This window comes from Myxocyprinus asiaticus, chromosome 4, assembly GCF_019703515.2.
Source record: "Myxocyprinus asiaticus isolate MX2 ecotype Aquarium Trade chromosome 4, UBuf_Myxa_2, whole genome shotgun sequence".
Taxonomy (NCBI): domain Eukaryota; kingdom Metazoa; phylum Chordata; class Actinopteri; order Cypriniformes; family Catostomidae; genus Myxocyprinus; species Myxocyprinus asiaticus.
Genome location: NC_059347.1, coordinates 33047474 through 33067382, shown reverse-complemented (window position 1 = coordinate 33067382; position 19909 = coordinate 33047474). Strand labels below are relative to the sequence as shown.

Genomic DNA, 19909 nt, shown 5'->3' with positions numbered 1-19909 from the left:
ATTTTAGATCTCAGGAAATGAGATTGTATTGGTATATGGCCATTATTGTTTTGAAATGCTTTGTAAATAAACACTATTATACTATACTGGGCATTAAAAATACATTTGTAAGTAATGAACATGTGTACATACTTTTACACAAAGAAATTATAGAAAGATACATTCTAAAATACACATACTCAAAACGATGGTGAAATACTTTGGAATTAATTCCATTCAATGTTCAGTTTATCATGGTAATAGTACAATGCACAATAAATATGAAATAGTACTTAGTAAAGTTTAAAGTATCACACTTTAGACAAAACTCATTCAACAGCACTGGTCCTGAGAAGACTCTTATCCTTATGTCCTTTATGCTCAATGATGATGTCATGCCACACGATGCTCAATACACAGTAATATAAAATACATCTCACCAAACAGGTATTTTGTCTGGAAAAACAAGGATATCTTGTACAAAATAAATCCATCTTCAATCAGACATGATATGACAATGGCATACTGTGTTAATGTTTGTCAGTTGCTTAATAAACAGTCTATTACTGTCATATTCCTCAAAAAGTTCAAGATTCCTGCAAAACCAAAAGAGTATGTCATCGTCTTTGATGAAATCCCAAGTAAGCTGTCTCAAAGTTATGGAATTTTGGATATTCTGTATTGTAGACCAACAACCCAATGCATGTAGTCATACAATCTTAGTTGGTGATATGATATCAATGTAAAAGACAAATGCAGTAATATATATAATAGGAAGGTATTTAAAAGGAATTATGTGCTGTGTTTAACTGTATTTTGGCTGTCTAATTTTGGAAGTATTAACTGAAAAAAGTCTGGTCAACAACAAATAAATTATTAAATAATAAAGTTAGAGAAGTATAATAACACAAAATGTATCCTGTTAAGCAGTTCTTTGAACAATTTAATTTGGATATTGAAAATTCGTGTGAATTGTGTGGAGTTACTAAAGAATCAGTAATACATCTTTTCCTCAAGTGTGAATCCAGAATGTTTTGGACAGTGTTTTCTTTGTAGGACCTTTGAAACTTCAATATAAATCGAATTGTATGATGTCATATTATTTTATTTTTTTGTACAAGATACCATTTATTGTAAGAGTATTACTTTCTAATACAATTTTTTATCTTACTTGGAATATATCACATCCATGTGAGAAAAAAAAATTGTCTTAAGCTAAGACAAATTTTGAAAAAGTTTTAATGAGGATAAGCAATTTGGCAATTCTTTGGACGGTATTAGAAATCAAAAAAGCAAAAAGACCCATGAGGCACTTCTCTTTAATTTATTGTAGCTTTAATTTGTGATTTTACCCCTGGCATGAATTATAAATGTACTTTTAATTTGTATTGTTTTATTTATTTACATTTGTTGTGCGTTGTATATGTTTGTATGCATCTTATATATGTATATCAATAAAAAAAAAGTAATATTACAAACACAGCAGGGCCCACTCTCATCACATCCAGACGTTTGTTGAATCAACCAATCACTGCGCGCATCCCTGCGCCATGAACTTCTTTTGGTAACGGAAGTGTCGAGGATTGATTGGCATACAAATAGACCATTCGGCAACGCGTACGGCGTCTATTCCCATGAGGCTACAGCCAATGAAAAACAAAAGAGGAGGGGCTTAGTGAGGTCCATGAGTAGAGTGGATTTGGGGGGTTTAAGAGGAAAACAAGGTTGAATTCCAGTGGTTGTGGTAAGTAAATTTTGCTTTTAAAAGTTAATTTGCTGGGAATAATGCCCAGCAAACGGACATATCAGTGTCATATTCGTAAAGATAATATAATATAATTAAAAACGAAAAGTAGCTTGTTGTGAGCTGAAGCTAAATGTAGCAACAAAAGCAGAGCTTCGATTGGGGAGCCATGCTTCAGGTTTTTTTTCCTTTCTTCAAAAGAGAGCTGAGGTTTACAAGAAAGGACAGAACCTGAAACATGGCACCGCGACCACAGCTCTGCTCCTGCGGCTACATTGGTGTCACAGCGTGTGTATGGCTTTAGTTTCGTGTGTGGTCAGTGTTAGTTCCCACGTAAACATGGACAGACATGTCGCCAAGAGTCTCCTCCAGAACCTCAAACTCTGTGGCTGAACTAACTGTAAGAACTACAAACACAACGCCCGTGACAAACGAAATACTGTTAACAAGTGCTCTGCTTTAGTTGTCTTATTTCCATTCTTTCAAGACTCCTGTTGTCCAACTTTATTATCTGATTGGTTTGGCTGGACCCCAGCTGTTCTGGAGGTTGGCAGTATTTGGGAACTTCCTATTGTTTGTTTTTTGGCTTTGCATTGCTTTCTAAAACTAATTTATATTCGTGCTTTTGATTTGAAAAAAGTCTACAAGAAAGAAAGATACCCACTAAGGTGATTCTGAAATCTGTTCAGTGTCTAATCTACTGTCTTCTTGTAAAAAGAATGAACATGGTACAGTAAATCATATGCTGCATTAGTCATATGTACTCAAGTTCATGTATTTTAGTCTTAGCATCAGTTTCTGGGAATACCATGTGTGTAATACAGTGAGCAGCATTAACAAATAAGTACATCCTCACTAGTGAACTCTTGTTAGTTGTAATGAACACCCCACTGTTCGCTAGTGGTTAGTGTCCTTTTATCTTTTCTAAATTCACTTTATGACATCTGGACACTCAGCAGGCACTTGCTCCAGCTGTCAGAGTGTGACAAAAGTTAAGCTCAATTATTAAGATTCTGATTCGGAGCAGCTGGGGACTGTAAGTGCCACCATGTGCACAAATGCCATGACAACAGTAACATAAAACTGATGGCTAAAAACAAGCCCTTCTACTAGGGGCCTCTGGCTGAAACCTTATTTTAGCAGACATCCTGTGTTGTGTATTGTCATGGCAGTGTCTTTTCTTGCTTTTTTTTTTTTTTTGAGCTGGAAGGAAGCACATGGTTTGACACGCCTAAAGGCATTTTTGTTTTGTTTTTTGTTTTTAACTAAAGCCCTTCAGTGGAGTATATTGTTATGTCAACAAAATATAGATACTAACAGAACTATGAATATTCATTTATGGGTCCTGTGACTGTGGTTCCACCCTGCTTAATAGGAAGCGAGGCACTCCACCTTTTGGCCCTTGCTAAGTTATAGATGCAAATGTATCACAAATTCCCCTTTGATTTCAAGTCAAGTCTTTTGTTACTGGACTACATTTACATTTAATCGTTTAACAAGCACTTTTATCCAAAGTGACTTTCAAACTAGGAACAGCACAAGCAATTTATCATACAATATTTTCAATGTATTGTATGATAAAGTTGATACTTGTGCATAAATGACATAATTGTTCCCCAAGAGGTAAATGTAGTACTGTAGGAACTTGTAGCGATGTCACAATCAAGCCCGAGACTTAAGAGATTTTTAAAAACATTAGTTTACAGTGGGGGCCTGGGCAGCTCAGCAAGTATCGACGCTAACTACCATCCCTGGAGTTGCGAGTTCGAATCCAGGGTTTGCTGAGTGACTCTAGCCAGGTCTCCTAAGCAACCAAATTGGCCCGGTTGCTAGGGAGGGTAGAGTCACGTGGAGTAACCTTTTAAAAAGTGCTTGACCTGTTAAAGGTTGTTTGCTTAACTTCTGGGAGTGGTTCAGTCATCTAGAATTGCTTTATCGGGTTCTGAAATGGCAGTTTGGTGTGCACATGTATTGATTGTCATATGGAATCTCAAAAAGGGTCTGATGCCATGTGTAATTATTTCCCCCCACCCCAATTCTGAGTAATGCCAAATACAACAAGGAAAGAATGACCAATAATCAGAGGAAAGGGAAACTGCTCAAGTTATCAATAGAGTAAGATTCCTATACCTTTCTTATTATTTCACTTCTTGAACAGATAGATCTTTTCAGTGATGACAAACATTGTTATTGTATGTTAAATGGGTGTTCTTGTGTATGCACCAAAAAGACAGTAAAAGAGTGTGAGATGAAACCGCACATTTAAAGGAATATGACAGGAGAGAGTGTCTGTGGATCAACATTGAAGGTAATGATTTCCTCCCCTAATTTTAAAAGGGTGAATGGCTTCAAAATTTAAGACCATGTCAATCATTTAGTTCTGATTTACACGATGAAATGCTGCATCTGAATATCTCCTAATGTTGTATGGTTCAGGTAGTTTAGCACAGCTCATCCTTGTTCTTTCATGACCTCTGTCTGTTGCTAAGACACAGTGGTTGCCAAGGCAATGAGAAAAATTCTGCAAGCCATTGAAGTAGTGAATTTATTTCCGTGGTGAGGCACAGGTTACTGTGCTTTCAAAAGTGGTCATCCTCATGCCCCTATGCCCTATTGACTAGAAAGGGTCTCATTGTTACCCTGAAGGAGAGTGTCAAGATCACAGATTTCAATAGTTTGGAAAGCTCACTCCTGCATCACCAGAGTTGATGGAAAAAGGGAGTTGATGTTTCACAATGCTTTAAATTCTGAAGTGTGTCATTTCTGTGGCAACAAACGGAATTGCAAAAATAATGATTGTTTTCACACAGATTTCCCTATGTCTGCCATTGCCAACCAAACCAGGGTATGAAAAATTAACTTTTTTCCCTCCAGCAACAGTGGCGGGTAAATACCCATATTACAGTATATATATATATACTGATCAGCCACAACATTAAAACTACCTGCCTAATATAGTGTAGGTTCCCCTCGTGCCGCCAAAACAGCGCCAACCCACATCTCAGAATAGCATTCTGTGATGATTTTCTTCTCACCAAAATTGTAGAGTGGTTATCTGAGTTACTGCAGACTTTGTCAGTTCGAACCAGTCTGGCCATTTTCTGTTGACCTCTCTCATCAACAAGGCATTTCCTTCCACAGAACTGCCGCTCACTGGATGTTTTTTGTTTTTGGCACCATTCGGAGTAAATTCTAGAGACTTTTGAGCGTGAAAATCCCAGCAGTTACAGAAATACTCAAACCAGCCCATCTGGCACCAACAATTATGCCATGCTCCAAATCACAGAGATTAAAATTTATCACCATTCTGATGGTTGATGTGAACATTAACTGAAGCTTCTGACCCATATCTGCATGATTTACTGCACTGCTGCCACATGATTGGCTGATTAGATAAGCGCATGGATGATTGTTGGTGCCAGATGGGCTGGTTTGAGTATTTCTGTAATTGCTGATCGCCTAGGATTTTCACACACAACAGTGATAAATACATTTGAAATCTTTATAGTTTGTTGATGCTGTCCCTAACTGATTTTTGAAACGCAGGCAAAATTATAAATGATAATATATAGGCATATATTAAAATATGACACTTTTTTTCCAGGTATTTCCCATTAGGAGCATCTTGTGAATGATGGAAAAACAATGCCATTTGAAATGGATAAAATTATGCATACGTTTTTATTATGAAATATAATAATAATGGTAATTTAGGAAAAAAATCCCTGTCATCTTTTTCTCCCCCATTATGATAACATTAAAACCTCTAATTTTTCTAATGTTTTGCATGTACATCTCTATGTTCTATGCATATTTTCACACAATATACAGATTTACATTTGAGATGAATTTCTGTTATTTTCAGGATACGCCGTTTGTCTCGCACATCCACAAGTGTCTGACTTGTGTCTGACTGGCGAGTTTCTAAAAACTTTGAACTGTTTAGATGCAGTAGACCTACCACTTCGCTGGTGTTCACGTTTCATGCTGTTGTTGCACTTGTGGGTGATCTTGTTGAGCTACGATGGTTATTAAATTCCACCATACAAAGAGTGCAAAAAAAACATGTCCTGTGCACCCACGCGCTTGCGTGAGTGCACAGGACATGTGATCGAGTGAGAGGCTGAGAGACAGTGAAAGAGGGAGGGAGACGATTTTGATCAGCTCCGATTCCGATCACACTTTTTTTCGACAAAGTTTACAAATTGCATGATCATCAACATTGATAATGCCTTTTGGGTCTTTTAAATAACCATAATATTCCCACAGCATGGACTTCAGCCACTTGGCAGAGGGAAATAAAGGCTTTGACATTTCAGTGTGCTGCGCTCTCTCTGCTGTGCAGTTTGCTCATGTGGCATATTTTATTTATTTTTTTCTCCCCAGTTTGGAATGCCCAATTCCCAATGCACTCTAGGTCCTCATGGTGGTGTAGTGACTCGCCTCAATCTAGGTGGCAGAGGACGAATCTCAGTTGCCTCTGCGTCTGAGACCACCAATCAGCGCATCTTATCACGTGGCTTGTTGAGTACGTGACCACGAAGATGTTACCCCATGTGACTCTACCCTCCCTAGCAACCGTGCCAATTTGGTTGCTTGGGAGACTTGGCTGGAGTCACTCAGCATGCTCTGGATTCGAACTCGTGACTCCAGGGGTGGTAGTCAGTGTATTTACTCGCTACCCAGGCCCCCCTGCTCGTGTAGCTTTTAAAATGAAGCGATTGTTCAAAACCGCGGTATACCTTGAACCCGTGCATCGTTATATCCCTAGTGACTGGGAACATTGGGCATTTACCCGCCACTTTGTCTGGTGCACTGTAAAAAAAAAAATTCCGTAATTTTAATGGTAAAAGACTGTAAAATGCTACACAAGAAAATACATGTAATTTTACGGTAAATACGTTTTTTAGATGTAAAAAGTATGATTTTCCTGCATAATTAATGGTAAAAATGTATATGTTTAACAAGAGAGTACATGTGCTTTTTATGCTACATTATAGTTAAAATTACAGTAAAAAAAAAAACAATAATCGCAATTCCCAGAATTCCCTGTGTGACCCATTACATTTCATTATATTTTATGGGAATAGCTATGTGTCTTCTTATTTTTAATATCAGTTATGCACTTTGTGGTGTTCTGTGTTATAATTGATGTAGTTTAGTTCATGTTTACTGCATTATTTTAATTTCAGATGTGTTACCCTGATGGTGTTTAGTGTTTGTGTTTATTGGTCATTGTTCCTGGAAGGGCTACTATTGATGAACTTCATGTCATCATGTGCCCTTCTGTAATTACTACGGTGATTAACAAAACATTATAAAGTGCAAAGCAGATTTTTACAGTTTCAGAAGGTTAATGTATCAAGTTTATCATTTAATAATATAAATGGGGAGACTTCTGGTTATGGTGCGGCGCTGAGTGGTAGAGTGGTCTCGCTAAGCTGCAATAAATAATTTATTTTACCGTTAAAAGCTCTTGCTTCGCTTACAGAGAATAGTCACAGATGGCTGAGTTATTTCAGAAAAGAATGCCACCAAAAATGCCGAAAAGTAAATTGAAGAAAGCGGATAAAACTGAAATGGACGAGGAGTTATCTGGCTCGGAGTCTCGGGAGGAGGTGAAACTAACGGTTAACTCCCAGAGTTTAGAGACAGAAGACACAGCTGAATAAAGTTACAAGCATGGAAGATATCTTTCACGTGATTGTTTACTGAAGACAGATTTCTCGGCTAAATTTGAATCAGCCATTGCCATGCTAACGGACATCAAGAACCAAATCGGTGACTGTTCCGATTTACTGTTCAGAGGCAGAAGGAAGAATTTCTCAGTCGGAGGACACGATTACAAAACTACAGCCAATCCCTTGAAGACAGAATAGAGACACTGACCTGGAAAGCAGAAGATCTGGAAAATTGTAGTCAATGATCCAATCTAAGGCTGGTGGGTTTACCAGAGAAAGCTGAAGGTAGAGACATGTGTTTTTTTTGGAAAGCTGGTTACCTGAGGCATTGGGGATGGAACCACTACACTCTCCACTGATCATTGAACGTGCCCACAGAATTGCGAGTTCAAGGGTGGATGAGAAAGCACCTCTGCAGGCATTAATAATGAAGTTCCTCAACTACAGGGACAAACTCCGGGTAATGAATGCAGCCAGAGAAAAAAAGAGAGGTTCTATACAAGGACAAAAGAGTGATGCTTTTCCCGGACTTCTCCGCCAGCATCAGCAAGAAAAGACAACAGTACAGTGAGGTCAAGAAAAGCTTCGAGCGAAGGGCCTGGAGTACAGATTTATCTTACCGGCATGGCTTCGGGTGTTCTACAAAGGCTTCTCGTATGTTTTGGAAATGCCATTAGAAGTTGAATGTTTTTTTGACAAAACCACCGGAATAGTCATAACGGGAGTGTGTTTGGCGGAAATGTGATGAAAAGCCTGGTTCTATAACCTTCAAAGTTCATGAAAGAGACAAAATCCATAAGATTATGGTGATTTCAACCTGAGTGGCGTACGGGTGAAATGTTTTATGTTTATATGTGTGCATGTATATTGTTTCATGTAGGTGTCACATATAACAAATGGCAAGAGCGTTTATTTCAAGGAAAGCATTTGCGAGATGGAAGGAAACTCATGGTTCCTCGTATAATGATTAGGTGGACCCGGGGAGTGTTTAAAGAAGTTAGTTGTTCAGGGTGGGATTGCAGGAGGGCCATTAGGGCCAGGGGATTCGTTGAAAGTGTTTTGACCTGTTGTTATTATTTTGTTTGTATCAACTGGAGCACAAGCTCATTGGGAGGCAACTTTAGTTCAATTTAGGGATGTACAAGGATCTTTTAAATTCTTTCTGACTGTAAATGTTGTTGAGATTGATGGTGGAAACCATTTAATTGATAACGATGTCTAGGGAGGTTAAGATTAAAATAACATCATGGAACTCTAGGGGACTGAATAATATTAAAAAAATAAAACGGGTCATGTGTAGACTAAAATGACTGCAATGCAAAGTGGTATTCCTTCAGGAAACACACCTGAGTTCTGAAGAAGTGTTAAGAGTTAGGAAAAGGTGGCTTGGACATATATTTTTGGCATCTTATTCTAGTCAAGCAAGAGGGGTAATAATCTTAATTCACAAGTCCATATCTTTTCAAGTAAATTAAACCATTTGTGATCCCTTGGGAAGACATGTTATGGTTCAAGGTACCCTATTGACAGAAACTTTTAATTTAAACACTGTTTATGGTCCCAATAGTGATAACCCCAAATTTTTCAATAATTTATTCTTAAGTATATCCACACTCCAGGGTCATTATATCATAGGCGGTGACTTGAATTGTACATTAGACCCAACTAAAGAGAGTTCATCAGGGCTAGATCATTCTCACAATCAATCAAGAAAAGTTCTGCATAGTTTTATCAAAGATTTAAATGTAATTGATGTATGGAGAAATCAAAAACTGGCAGACATTCAGTTTTCATTTTATTGAAGAACACATAAGACACACAAGAATTGACTGTATTTTAATGTCAGCCACTCTGATGTCAAAAATAGAGGACTGCTGGTATGATAGTGTGGTGCTATCAGATCGTGCTTCTGTTTCTTTAATATATGGAGATTCTAACTTAAGATCGGACCCACCAAGATGGAAACTCCATCCTGGATGGCTGGGAGACTCAAAGTTTATTGATTTTATGGATCAACAGATTGATTTATATTTTGAAACGAATACCTCGGAAACTACAGCTAGCACTAGATGGGAAGCATTTAAGGCGTTTATTAGAGGCCAGATAATTAGTTATACTAAAAGTCTAAATCTGCTAATGAGAAACTGAATGCTCTTGAATGCAAAATAAAGACTCTGGAAAGTAGGCAATTTTAGAGGCATAATAATGACACAATAATTCATCAAGAATTGTTAACGTTCAGGACGCAATATGTGGAGCTAGCAGCCTCCAGGGTGGCAAGCAGCTTAATAAGATTAAAACAAAGTTACTTTGATCAAGGGGAAAAACCAGGAAAGCTCTTGGCATGGAGAATTAAATGGTTACAATCAGAAAAAGCGATTAACACTATTCAAGAAGAGAATGGGAATGTGACAAATGTTCCTTTTAAAATAAATAGTTTGTTTAGGTCATTTTATAGGTCCTTATATAGTTCTGATAATTCAGATGAGACAGGTATGCAGAACTTTTTAAATCAAGTTGAAATTCCTAAACTTTCAGATGAATATAGGGAGTGCCTTGAATTGGACTTGTCAAAAGAAGAAATATTAAACACTATAGGGAATATGAAAGCCGGCCGAGCGCCCGGACCAGATGGGATACCGATAGATTTTAATAAGAACTTTAACCAGAAATTAATTACTCCAATTTTGGACATGTTCAATGAATCATATAGACAGGGTGTACTTCTTACTTCTTTAAGAAGTGCAATAATTATACTACTCCTTAAACCTAACAAGCCAGATACAAAGTGTGAATCATATCGCCCAATTTCATTGTTAAAATCGGACACAAATATACTTAGCAAAATATTATAAAAAATATTGGAAAAGTTTGTGGGGAATAATAGCCATTTTCTATACTTCTGAGGCATAAGCAATTAGGAAATAACACTTACTACCCAGGAACAAAAAAAAAAAAAAACATTTGTTACACAGTGTATTTTGAAAGTCCTCCTGATAATGCCACATCATGTAATGTCTGATTTCACTAGTAAATTTATACAATGGCAAACATTATTTTACTGGATAAACATACACAATTCTTTGAAAAGAATAGTTTAGAAACATGTAATCAGTGAAAATACTATTTTAAAAACTATAATATTAAAATACTTAAATGTATATAATCATTGATAGTGTACAAGCATACTGTATCTAACTAAATTATGTATTTTTCAGTTGGGCAGAATTATTAACATTTCTGTTCTCATGTCACTATTGCCCTCTGCTGGGTAATCTTTTGTCCCATTTTTTGTTACATTTTACAAGTTAAGCAACTGTTTCGCATATGTCCTGAAAGTAATAATAATACATTTAAACTGAACTTTTTATGATTCTGGCTTTGTTCAAAGTTTTGTGAGAGTATAGAATCGTTAATTCAGTAATGTACATCAAACCAAATCCTTACGCCCTTTATCATTTCAGTTTTTTGAAAAATCATTTTTTAATAAAATACAGTAAATAAAATTGAATTTGTATCTGATTAATCGTAGAAATAATCAAAGATTAATCGATTATCAAAATAATCATTAGTTGCAGCCCTTTTTTCCTCTGCAGTATAGCTTCTAAAGAAAATGTACGTTGTTTTAAAGGAGTTTTAGATATTTATATTGGAAAACAAGCCAAAACAAAAACAAATCAGAAATGTATTTTTTTGCAGTGTATAATGGGGCAAAGACTACCTCTCTCACCTTTCTGTTCACTTCAATCCATCTTTAACTCACAAAAAAACCAACTCTCTCTTATAAATAAAGCTGCGTATTGCCAGTTTTCTTCATGATAAGAAATGCACAGATAAACATATATTATGATTCAATAAGTCACGAGCCATCACGTTATAATCTAGCTGCAGCAAGTGTGCGCGCTCGAGGGATGAGTGTCCCCACAACAGAGGTGTACATCAGCCAGATGCAGTTTCAATCTCCCCTTTAAATCGGGACATTCACAAAACTCATAGAAGAGGTGCTGACCGCACAGAGAAATGCCAGTTTCGGAGTTTGTAGTTATTTACATTATCTGCTTCTGTATTATTTGAACTTTAATAAAGCCATAACGCATTTAAGATGTAATGCCGGGGTGTTTCCTTTAAAGACGCTCGACACGCAAGTTTTGCTTCAGCGGAGCAGCAGCTCCAGCTCCACTTATTCCACAACGAGAGTGCTTCTGTATTTACTTATTTTGTCTTTTTGCTTTTAATTCCCTCATACTTTGCAATCTACATCACCTGAAGCTGTTTGGAAAGTTTAGAGTGCATCTGGACTGTGAGCTGTGTAATTCTTTAATATTTTAAAGATGAACATATTGCCAAAATTACTCAACTTGTTCCAAAATATTCCCTTAGCACCCCCCACCTCACTATTTACCATATTACAGAAATTGTTTATTAAATTTATTTGGAATAACAAACATCCAAGTGTGCAAATAACTTTATTAAATCTTCCATATGATAAGGGGTGGCTTGAAACTCCCAAATATTCAGTGGTATTATTGGGCATCTCAATTAAGAGCAATCATGTATCATTTTTCTGCTGATTCTCTTCCGAAATGGATATAGAAAATTCTCTATTAGACTCTGAGCTCTTTCAATCTAAACCTTTATTCTGCCAAAATCAAAATTCTGAGAAAACGGATCAGTTCATTATCACACAATCCTATTGTACTGAATATGATAAATGTATGGGAGGAGGTACGTAAATATCTAGGGGAAAAATATTCTCTATCTATATATAGCCCAATATAGGGGAATGACAATTTTATTCCGGGCAGTAGAGACCCAGGCTTTCAGCTTTGGGCTAGGAAAGGATTACGGAAAATTCAGCCAAATTTGAAATGTTTTTAAATACCTCTAACTCAGGAGTTTCTTACATTCTACTCAAGGGCAGAACCTCACGGAACCAGAGCCAACTAAACTGGAAAAATGTATGTCTAGGCAATATCAGGGTGGAGGTCACATTTCCATTCTGTATAACATGTTAATTTCAGGTTCAATAGAATCAGCTAGGTCTAGATTAACATTGTAGAAACAAGACTTGGGTTTAGATATAGGTGATACATGGGAACGAATGTGTTGAGGCCCAAACCCAGGCGGTTAATAGCCATCTGAAGGTATTGCAGTATAATTGGCTGATGGGAACATATAGTTGAACTCAGAAGTTTACATACACCTTAGCCAAATACATTTAAACTCAGTTTTCCACAATTCCTGACATTTAATCAATGAAAGCATTCCCTGTCTCTGGTCAGTTAGGATATCTACTTTATTTGAAGAATGTGAAATGTCAGAATAATAGTAGAGAGAATTATTTATTTCAGCTTTTATTTCTTTCATCACATTCCCAGTGTGTCAGAAGTTTACATACACTTTGTTAGTATTTGGTAGCATTACCTTTAAATTGTTTAACTTGGATCAAACATTTTGGGTAGCCTTCCACAAGCTTCTCCTCTAGACAGAACTGGTTTAACTGAGTCAGGTTTGTAGGCCTCCTTGCTCGCACATGCTTTTTCAGTTCTTCCCACAAATGTTCTATAGGATTGAGGTCAGGGCTTTGTGATGGCTACTCCAATACCTTGACTTTGTTGTCCTTAAACCACTTTGCCACAACTTTGGAGGGATGCTTGGGGTCATTGTCCATTTGGAAGACCCATTTGCTACTGAGCTTTAACTTCCTGGCTGATGTCTTGAGATGTTGCTACAATGTAAGATTTTTTTTTCCTTCCTCAAGATGCCATCTATTTTGTCAAGTACACCAGTCCCTCCTGCAGAAAAGCACCTCCACAACATGATGCTGCCACCCCCATGCTTCATGGTTGGGATGGTGTTCTTCAGCTTGCAAGCTTTACTCTTTGTCCTCCAAACATAACAATGGTCATTATGGCCAAAAAGTTCCAATTTTGTTTTATCAGACAAGAGGACATTTCTCCAAAAAGTAAGATCTTTGTCCCCATGTGCACTTGCAAACTGTAGTCTGGCTTTTTTATAGCGGTTTTGGAGCAGTGGCTTCTTCCTTGCTGAGCAGCCTTTCAGGTTATGTCGATATAGGACTCATTTTACTGTGGATATAGATACTTGTCTACCTGTTTCTTCCAGCATCTTCACAAGGTCCTTTGCTGTGTTCTGGGATTGATTTGCACTTTTCGCATCAAACTACATTCATCTCTAGGAGACAGAATGCATCTCCTTCCTGAGCGGTATGATGGCTGCGTAGTCCCATGGTGTTTATGCTTGCATACTTTTGTTTGTACAGATGAACGTGGTACCTTCAGGCGTTTGGAAATTGCTCCCAAGGATGAACCAGTCTTGTGTAGGTCCACAAATTTGTTTCTGAGCTCTTGGCTGATTTCTTTTGATTTTCCCATGATGTCAAGCAAAGAGGCACTGAGTTTGAAGGTTGGCCTTAAAATACATTCACAGGTACACCTCAAATTGACTCCAATTAGCCTATCAGAAGCTAATTGCCTAAAGGCTTGACATCATTTTCTGGAATTTTACAAGCTGCTTAAAGGCACAGTTAACTTGTGTATGTAAACGTCTGACCCACTGTGATATAGTCAATTAAAGTGAAACAATCTGTCTGTAAACAATTGTTGGAAAAATTACATGTGTCATGCACAAAGTAGATGTCCTAAACGACTTGCCAAAATTATAGTTTGCTAATATGAAATCAGTGGAGTGGTTAAGTGGTTTTAATGACTTCAGCCTAAGTGTATGTAAACTTCTGACTTCAACTGTATGTAACTCCAGTTAAATGAAAAAAAAAATAATAATATTAATATTCCAGATACTTGTCAAATGTAATTCTTCAAAAGGTACACTAATCCATTGTATGCGGGAATGTGAAGAAATGCAAGAATTTTGTAAGTTAATCAGATTATTTAATTTATGGTTTCTGTAAATCTACCCTTAGACCCTGGATTATTCATTCTAGGTATCCTGCCAGCAAACATAAACATCACAAATGACATAGATATGTTAATAAATATGTGTAGCTTGCAGGCTTTAAAAAACAAGTTGCTCTTTTTTGGAAAAAGTGGAAAGGCCCACAGTATCTTGATGGATAATGGAGATGTCCTCATGCATTGCAATGGAAAAGATAAATTATATTCTTAAGGGTAAAGAAGCTAAATTTGAAAAGGTATGGAGCCCCTTTATATCATTTCTTGAACATAATGAAGTTTGTAATGTAGAAAAGGTAGATTAAAGTGGTTTTTTTCCTTCTTTATTCAGTTGTGGGATATGTAGAATATGTACCAATGGAAAACCTAATAAACACAAGGTTAAAATATTTTATATATATATATATATATATATATATATATATATATATATATATAAACGGTAATGCACCGTAAAATATACCAGCATCAAAATTACATCCAGTAAAGCCTGAAATGTGGTTACCGTATTTTTCACTGTAAATCTCTGGCAACCACAGCTGTTGGTAATTTACGTCACTCAAAGACATCTTACAGGTCGCCAGCCTCAGTAGCGGGTAGATGAGCGAAATTAACCGCTTAAGCGCATGAAATACCCGCATTTGGCAGGTGGCGGGTGCGATTTTCCTACCCTGAATGAAATAGATAGTCCCACCCCAAACTTATAACTTTGGTTGAGCCAATGTTGCTATGATGGGCTGGTCAGGATGTTCAAAGGAACAATGTTTTGATATTGCCACTGTGCCACAGAATAAACACTTTCCAGGGAAATCAACTCTCAAATGGTTTACTCACAGTTGTCTCTGCATATTTAACTGGAGAAAAGACACAGTTTACCCTTAAATTCTGTGACTGAACCTTTGCAATTTTTGCTTCATATGTTTTTTTTTTTTTTTTTAAATGTATAAAAGTTTTCAAGCTTATGGCCATTTTATTTTCAAGATATAGCATATACAGATTTCCCGATTTGATTTGATTCCGATTTACAAACTCTTGTTTTGATTCATATTTTAGTTAAAATCTCTATTTTGCTTACAAATAAAGAAATTGTCTCTCAGTGAACTGTAAATTATAGTCACCCTTTTCCTGAACATGGAAGTGTTTCACGACCTGCAGAACGATTCATGATAACGGAAGCCTGTTTTCGCTTTCCCGTCCTTTGTGTTTTCACTCGCATTGGCATTTAAATTCTAACTGGATAAAAGATAAATCTTTGGATTTTAATATTCCCTCTCTGGAATGTTCAAATGAAGATCACAATGGATGGCACAGAAAATCAATATTTTTACTTGAGATGGTCTGACTTGTTTCCAGTGTCTATATCCTGTATATACTCTCCTTTATCCGTATTTGATTAAAATTTTCTTCTGTTTCCCTCAGTTTGGCTGGATGACTCATTCTTACAGCTGTTTGGTTTTTGACCATTGTATGCTGACCCGTTGTATTTCTGAGCTGCTCCTGCTTATAAAAGAAAGCTATTAAACACTCCAGCTGGACATTCACAGTATCAAAGAATGAGAAATGATTCCAGCTTTAGCAAGTGTGTTCGTACATTCAGGGTCTGCTGGTAGTAAAGCTGATAGGAATAATGTATTAATCAGTTGTCTGATGATGATGTCTGTACTGTGTTATCATTTCACTCTCTCTTCTCTCACTTGATAATTAGTTGCTGAGAAGGGGGGTGGTGTGGGGGCAGGCAACGCCCCAAAATATGAGCAGCTAAATATTAATAGAAATGCCAGATGCTGTTCTGCCTCCACAAATACACAGAGACAGAGAGGTTGCAAAGGCTATGAAAGAAATGCAACTAATCTGTTTTATGATACTTGGAGAGAGTGAGAGCAAAATAAGAAAACACTTCCAATAAACAAGTCTCTGCCTAAGCATTTTGTCAGCCAAAATGTTTCAGTGTTTAAGCCCAGTCAGTTAATACGCTGAAAATAAGTCTGTTAAAGGAGTAGTTCACCCCATATTGAATGTTTTGTCATCATTTACTCACCCTCACGTCGTTCCAAACCTGTATGACATTTTTCCCTTGAAAACAAAAGAATTAGCTTATTCTGAAAAAAGCACTGGTCACTCTTTTTCAATGCAATTTCAATGAGCAGGGACTGCAGCTCTCAAGCTTCAAAAAAAAAGCTAAAGCATCGTAAAAGGGGTCCTTTTGACTCGGATGCTATATTCACAGTCTGCATTGAAAAGAGCAACCAGTAGGCTACATTCTTCAAAATTTCTCCTTGTGTGTTCCATAAACATAAATCATACAGGTCTGTAATGGCATAAGGATGACTGAATTTACATTTTTGGATGAACTATTCCTTTAAACCAGATTTCTTTCCTTTTTTCATGATCTGCTTAACTCATGATGTCATTCTCTTTCTGCCAATGTTTCAGAGGTGTTCTGGGGTTGTGTGCCTGGGCATGGACCACCCTGTGCATAGAGGAGACACCATGTCCATCGGACTACACGACAGGTACTGTGCAATGTATGTCATCTCCTTCTTTTACACACACACACACACAAACTCGTACCTCAAGCATTTTCTATATGTCCTCCCAGTGTTGAGACACATGCATTCTCATTTACCCTCTCTCTCCTGTCTAGACACTCCTCATAGTTTGCTTTGCGCATCTTGTATGTCATGAACGCATGTCACACACACACATGCCCAGATGTGTTTCTCAGTTTTTGTCCCTCACACACACTCATGCCTCCACCGGTTTCATCTGAGAGTTGTCATCACAGAGGACTTTAAAACTATAGCAACTATTACTCAAACCTTTGCTATTCTTTGGATCCCAATCCAGGTTCTCTGTGATGTGAAATAATGGTACTAAACATGCTACTTGATGCACTTTAACTTTGCCCTTCAGTTTTATAAATGCTTATTCACATTGTTCACACATGCACATACATACTGTACGTACACTAGAAGTGTAACAGTTTGGTTTGTATCACTGTTCTGTGGTCATAGTTTCAGTTTGGTTCAGTAAGTAATCAGATTATCGCTATTTGAGATGCTACGATTATTATATTTGATTAGATTATTTTTCAAGGAGCCCCTTATTTCTTTTACATGCATTAAAGGTGATGTAAGCCTTTTTTGTGGATAAAATGTCCTTACCTGACAAGATACACTACCGTTCAAAAGTTTGGAATCACCAAGACATTTTTGTTATTGAAAGAAATGTATGCTTCTGTTTCAAGGTGCATTAAATTGATAAAAATACTGGCAAAACATTAGCTATATCAAAATTATTACTGTGTCAAATAGCTATTTTATATTTTTATTTACTTAAAAATTACATTTTCAGCAGTTATTACTTCTGTCTACTTCTAAAAAACTGTCACTTAATTATTGAGAAATGATTCTAATGTGCTAGTCTGGTAATAAAGAAACTTTTCATATTTTTAAAACAGTTGAAAACTGTTGTGCTTTTTAATGACATTTGAACATCACAATATAGTGTCTTTTTTCAGTTGCTGAAGTATTGAACTTGCATTTCCTGCAAGTCACTTTACACATCCAAGTGAAATTTTGGTTTGAAAAACCCATCAGTTTATTGTTATTGAAAGAGATTAAGACTATTGTATGCACTACTGACTTGAATGAAAAAAGTAAATTAGATCTTACCAGGACATAAAAAAGAAGTGGGCAGTCCAGAACCACGACAACAATAGGACAAGTCCATCAGAGTCTCTCGTTTAAGAAACTGACACAGCACAACTTCTATAGCAACTTTCCCCACATGAGCAGTAAATGCCAAATACCAGTTTCATCTACAGTGAGGAGAAGACTCTGGGATGCTGCATGGCCTTTTAGGCAGGGTTTCAAAAAAAGAAAAAGCCTTATCTGACACTGGCAAATAAGAAGAAAAGGGTAGAATGGTCAAGTGAACTCAAAAACTGGATGTTAAATGATTAGAAATTAGTATTGTGGCTTTGTGGGGGGTTTGATCAGTTTGACGAGTCTAAGTTTGATGTGTTGAGCTGCTATTAGAAGTGTCATCATAGGTGAAAATAACTATGAAAAGTGTCCTGCAAACCCATTACATCTTAAGGAAGTGCCATAGAAAACATGGGATGAAATTTCACCTGAAAACCTTAATAAACTGCCTGCTGGAAGATTTCATTGTTGCAGATGGGGGATTCGTGGATAAACAAAGTTTGAAAAAGACAGCATCTATTTAAATATCGAAATTTTCATTTGTAACGTCATGAATGTCTTTACTGTAACTCTTGATCAATTTAAAGCATCCTCTGTGAAGAAAGTAATAATTTCTTATAAATAAATAATAGTGATTCCAAACTTAGTGTATCACTGATGGAAATGTCCTTTAGCCAGTCGCAATTTAGCCAGAGCAAGAAATGCTCTCTGTCTGTGAATAATTTCAGATTTCTATTTGCTTCTTTGTTTCCTTAATTTATTGTCAGTTTACAGTTTATTTTTTCCCTCTCGCACCAATTCATCGATACAGAGAAACAGTGTAAATACTGCTGAACAAACAATATTGTTTCTTTATTTTTCGGTTAATCCCTAACATACACTAATTATATTTGTATGCTCTCTCACTAACTACACAGAGAGTCTTCCTAACCCGCTGACTACCTCTCACGCACAGATGCCAGAAGCGTGTGCCTCTGCAAGCAGATGACCGTGTGAGTGTGAGATTTGTGTTATCTGCGCTCTACAGTCAGGCCTGATTATCTGCCGTCTGTGATGTCTAAATCGCAGCAGATTACTGCATGAGCTCTGATCACTATAAACACTAAACACACATTTAAACAACAACACTCCATCACAGCTCATAGTGAGCGTAGCAAAAGCATGGCTGGTGAATTGTTCTTTATTATGTTCAAATAGTAGAAAAAGAGGCATAAGTGAATACCACTGCACTGAACTGAGCTGACCTGCTGCAAGCTGAAATGTTACATACACTGCTCTCGTTTTGTGTCTTCACATGCCAGGTTGGCACATAAGCACTGTGCGTGTGGGCATGTAGATTTGTGTCTGAAGTGATGACTCAGACCCTTGAGATCATCCGATTAAAGACTCAGTTAGCTGGCGTGTTGGACAGTATTGACAGGGCTATTTCAGTGTTCTGTTGAAGAAAAAAATATTTATAATTTATGTTGCAAAGAAACAGTCTCTGTTCTGGCTCTTTTTTGAGACTTATGTAAAGTGGCCCAGAAACTATTTGGTCACTTTAGCCACCCAAGTGGCTTTAGTTTTAAAGAGCCATAGCTTAAGCAAATTTTGATGCTTGACAAAAGAGAAGTTTGTAAGGTTTTAAATGATTAAACAATTGATATACTGGTCACAATTAAAACAAAACTACTTTGGACACTTTCTGGTTCTCAAACTTGGGCTATGTACAGACTGTCAATCCCAATCTCATTTTTGTGCAAATCCGATTTTAATCCAATCATATTTAGCAAATCTGAACGGTAGAAAATCATATGAAATAAAATTTTTACAAATACGTTTCAAGCTACATTCATATGTGGTTTGAAATCCTATTCAAATCACATT

The 19909-nt window shown here is 36.8% G+C and overlaps 1 protein-coding gene across 9 annotated transcripts in view; it reads left to right on the top strand.

Annotated features, from left to right (window-relative positions):
* Positions 1-1647: 1647 nt before the first annotated feature.
* LOC127433535 (kelch-like protein 13) overlaps positions 1648-19909 on the top strand; it is a 67287-nt gene continuing 49025 nt past the window's right edge. For 3 of the 9 annotated variants that reach the window (XM_051685611.1, XM_051685580.1, XM_051685617.1), the window contains exons 1-3: positions 1665-1723; positions 16770-16849; positions 18961-19035. In XM_051685611.1, coding sequence (XP_051541571.1) covers positions 19028-19035 — 8 coding nt within the window. In that variant the 5' untranslated portion in view covers positions 1665-1723; positions 16770-16849; positions 18961-19027. Of the gene's footprint in view, positions 1724-16769; positions 16862-18960; positions 19036-19909 lie in introns of all 9 variants that reach the window. The other 6 variants (XM_051685614.1, XM_051685590.1, XM_051685605.1 and 3 more) reach the window with 3 other exon arrangements.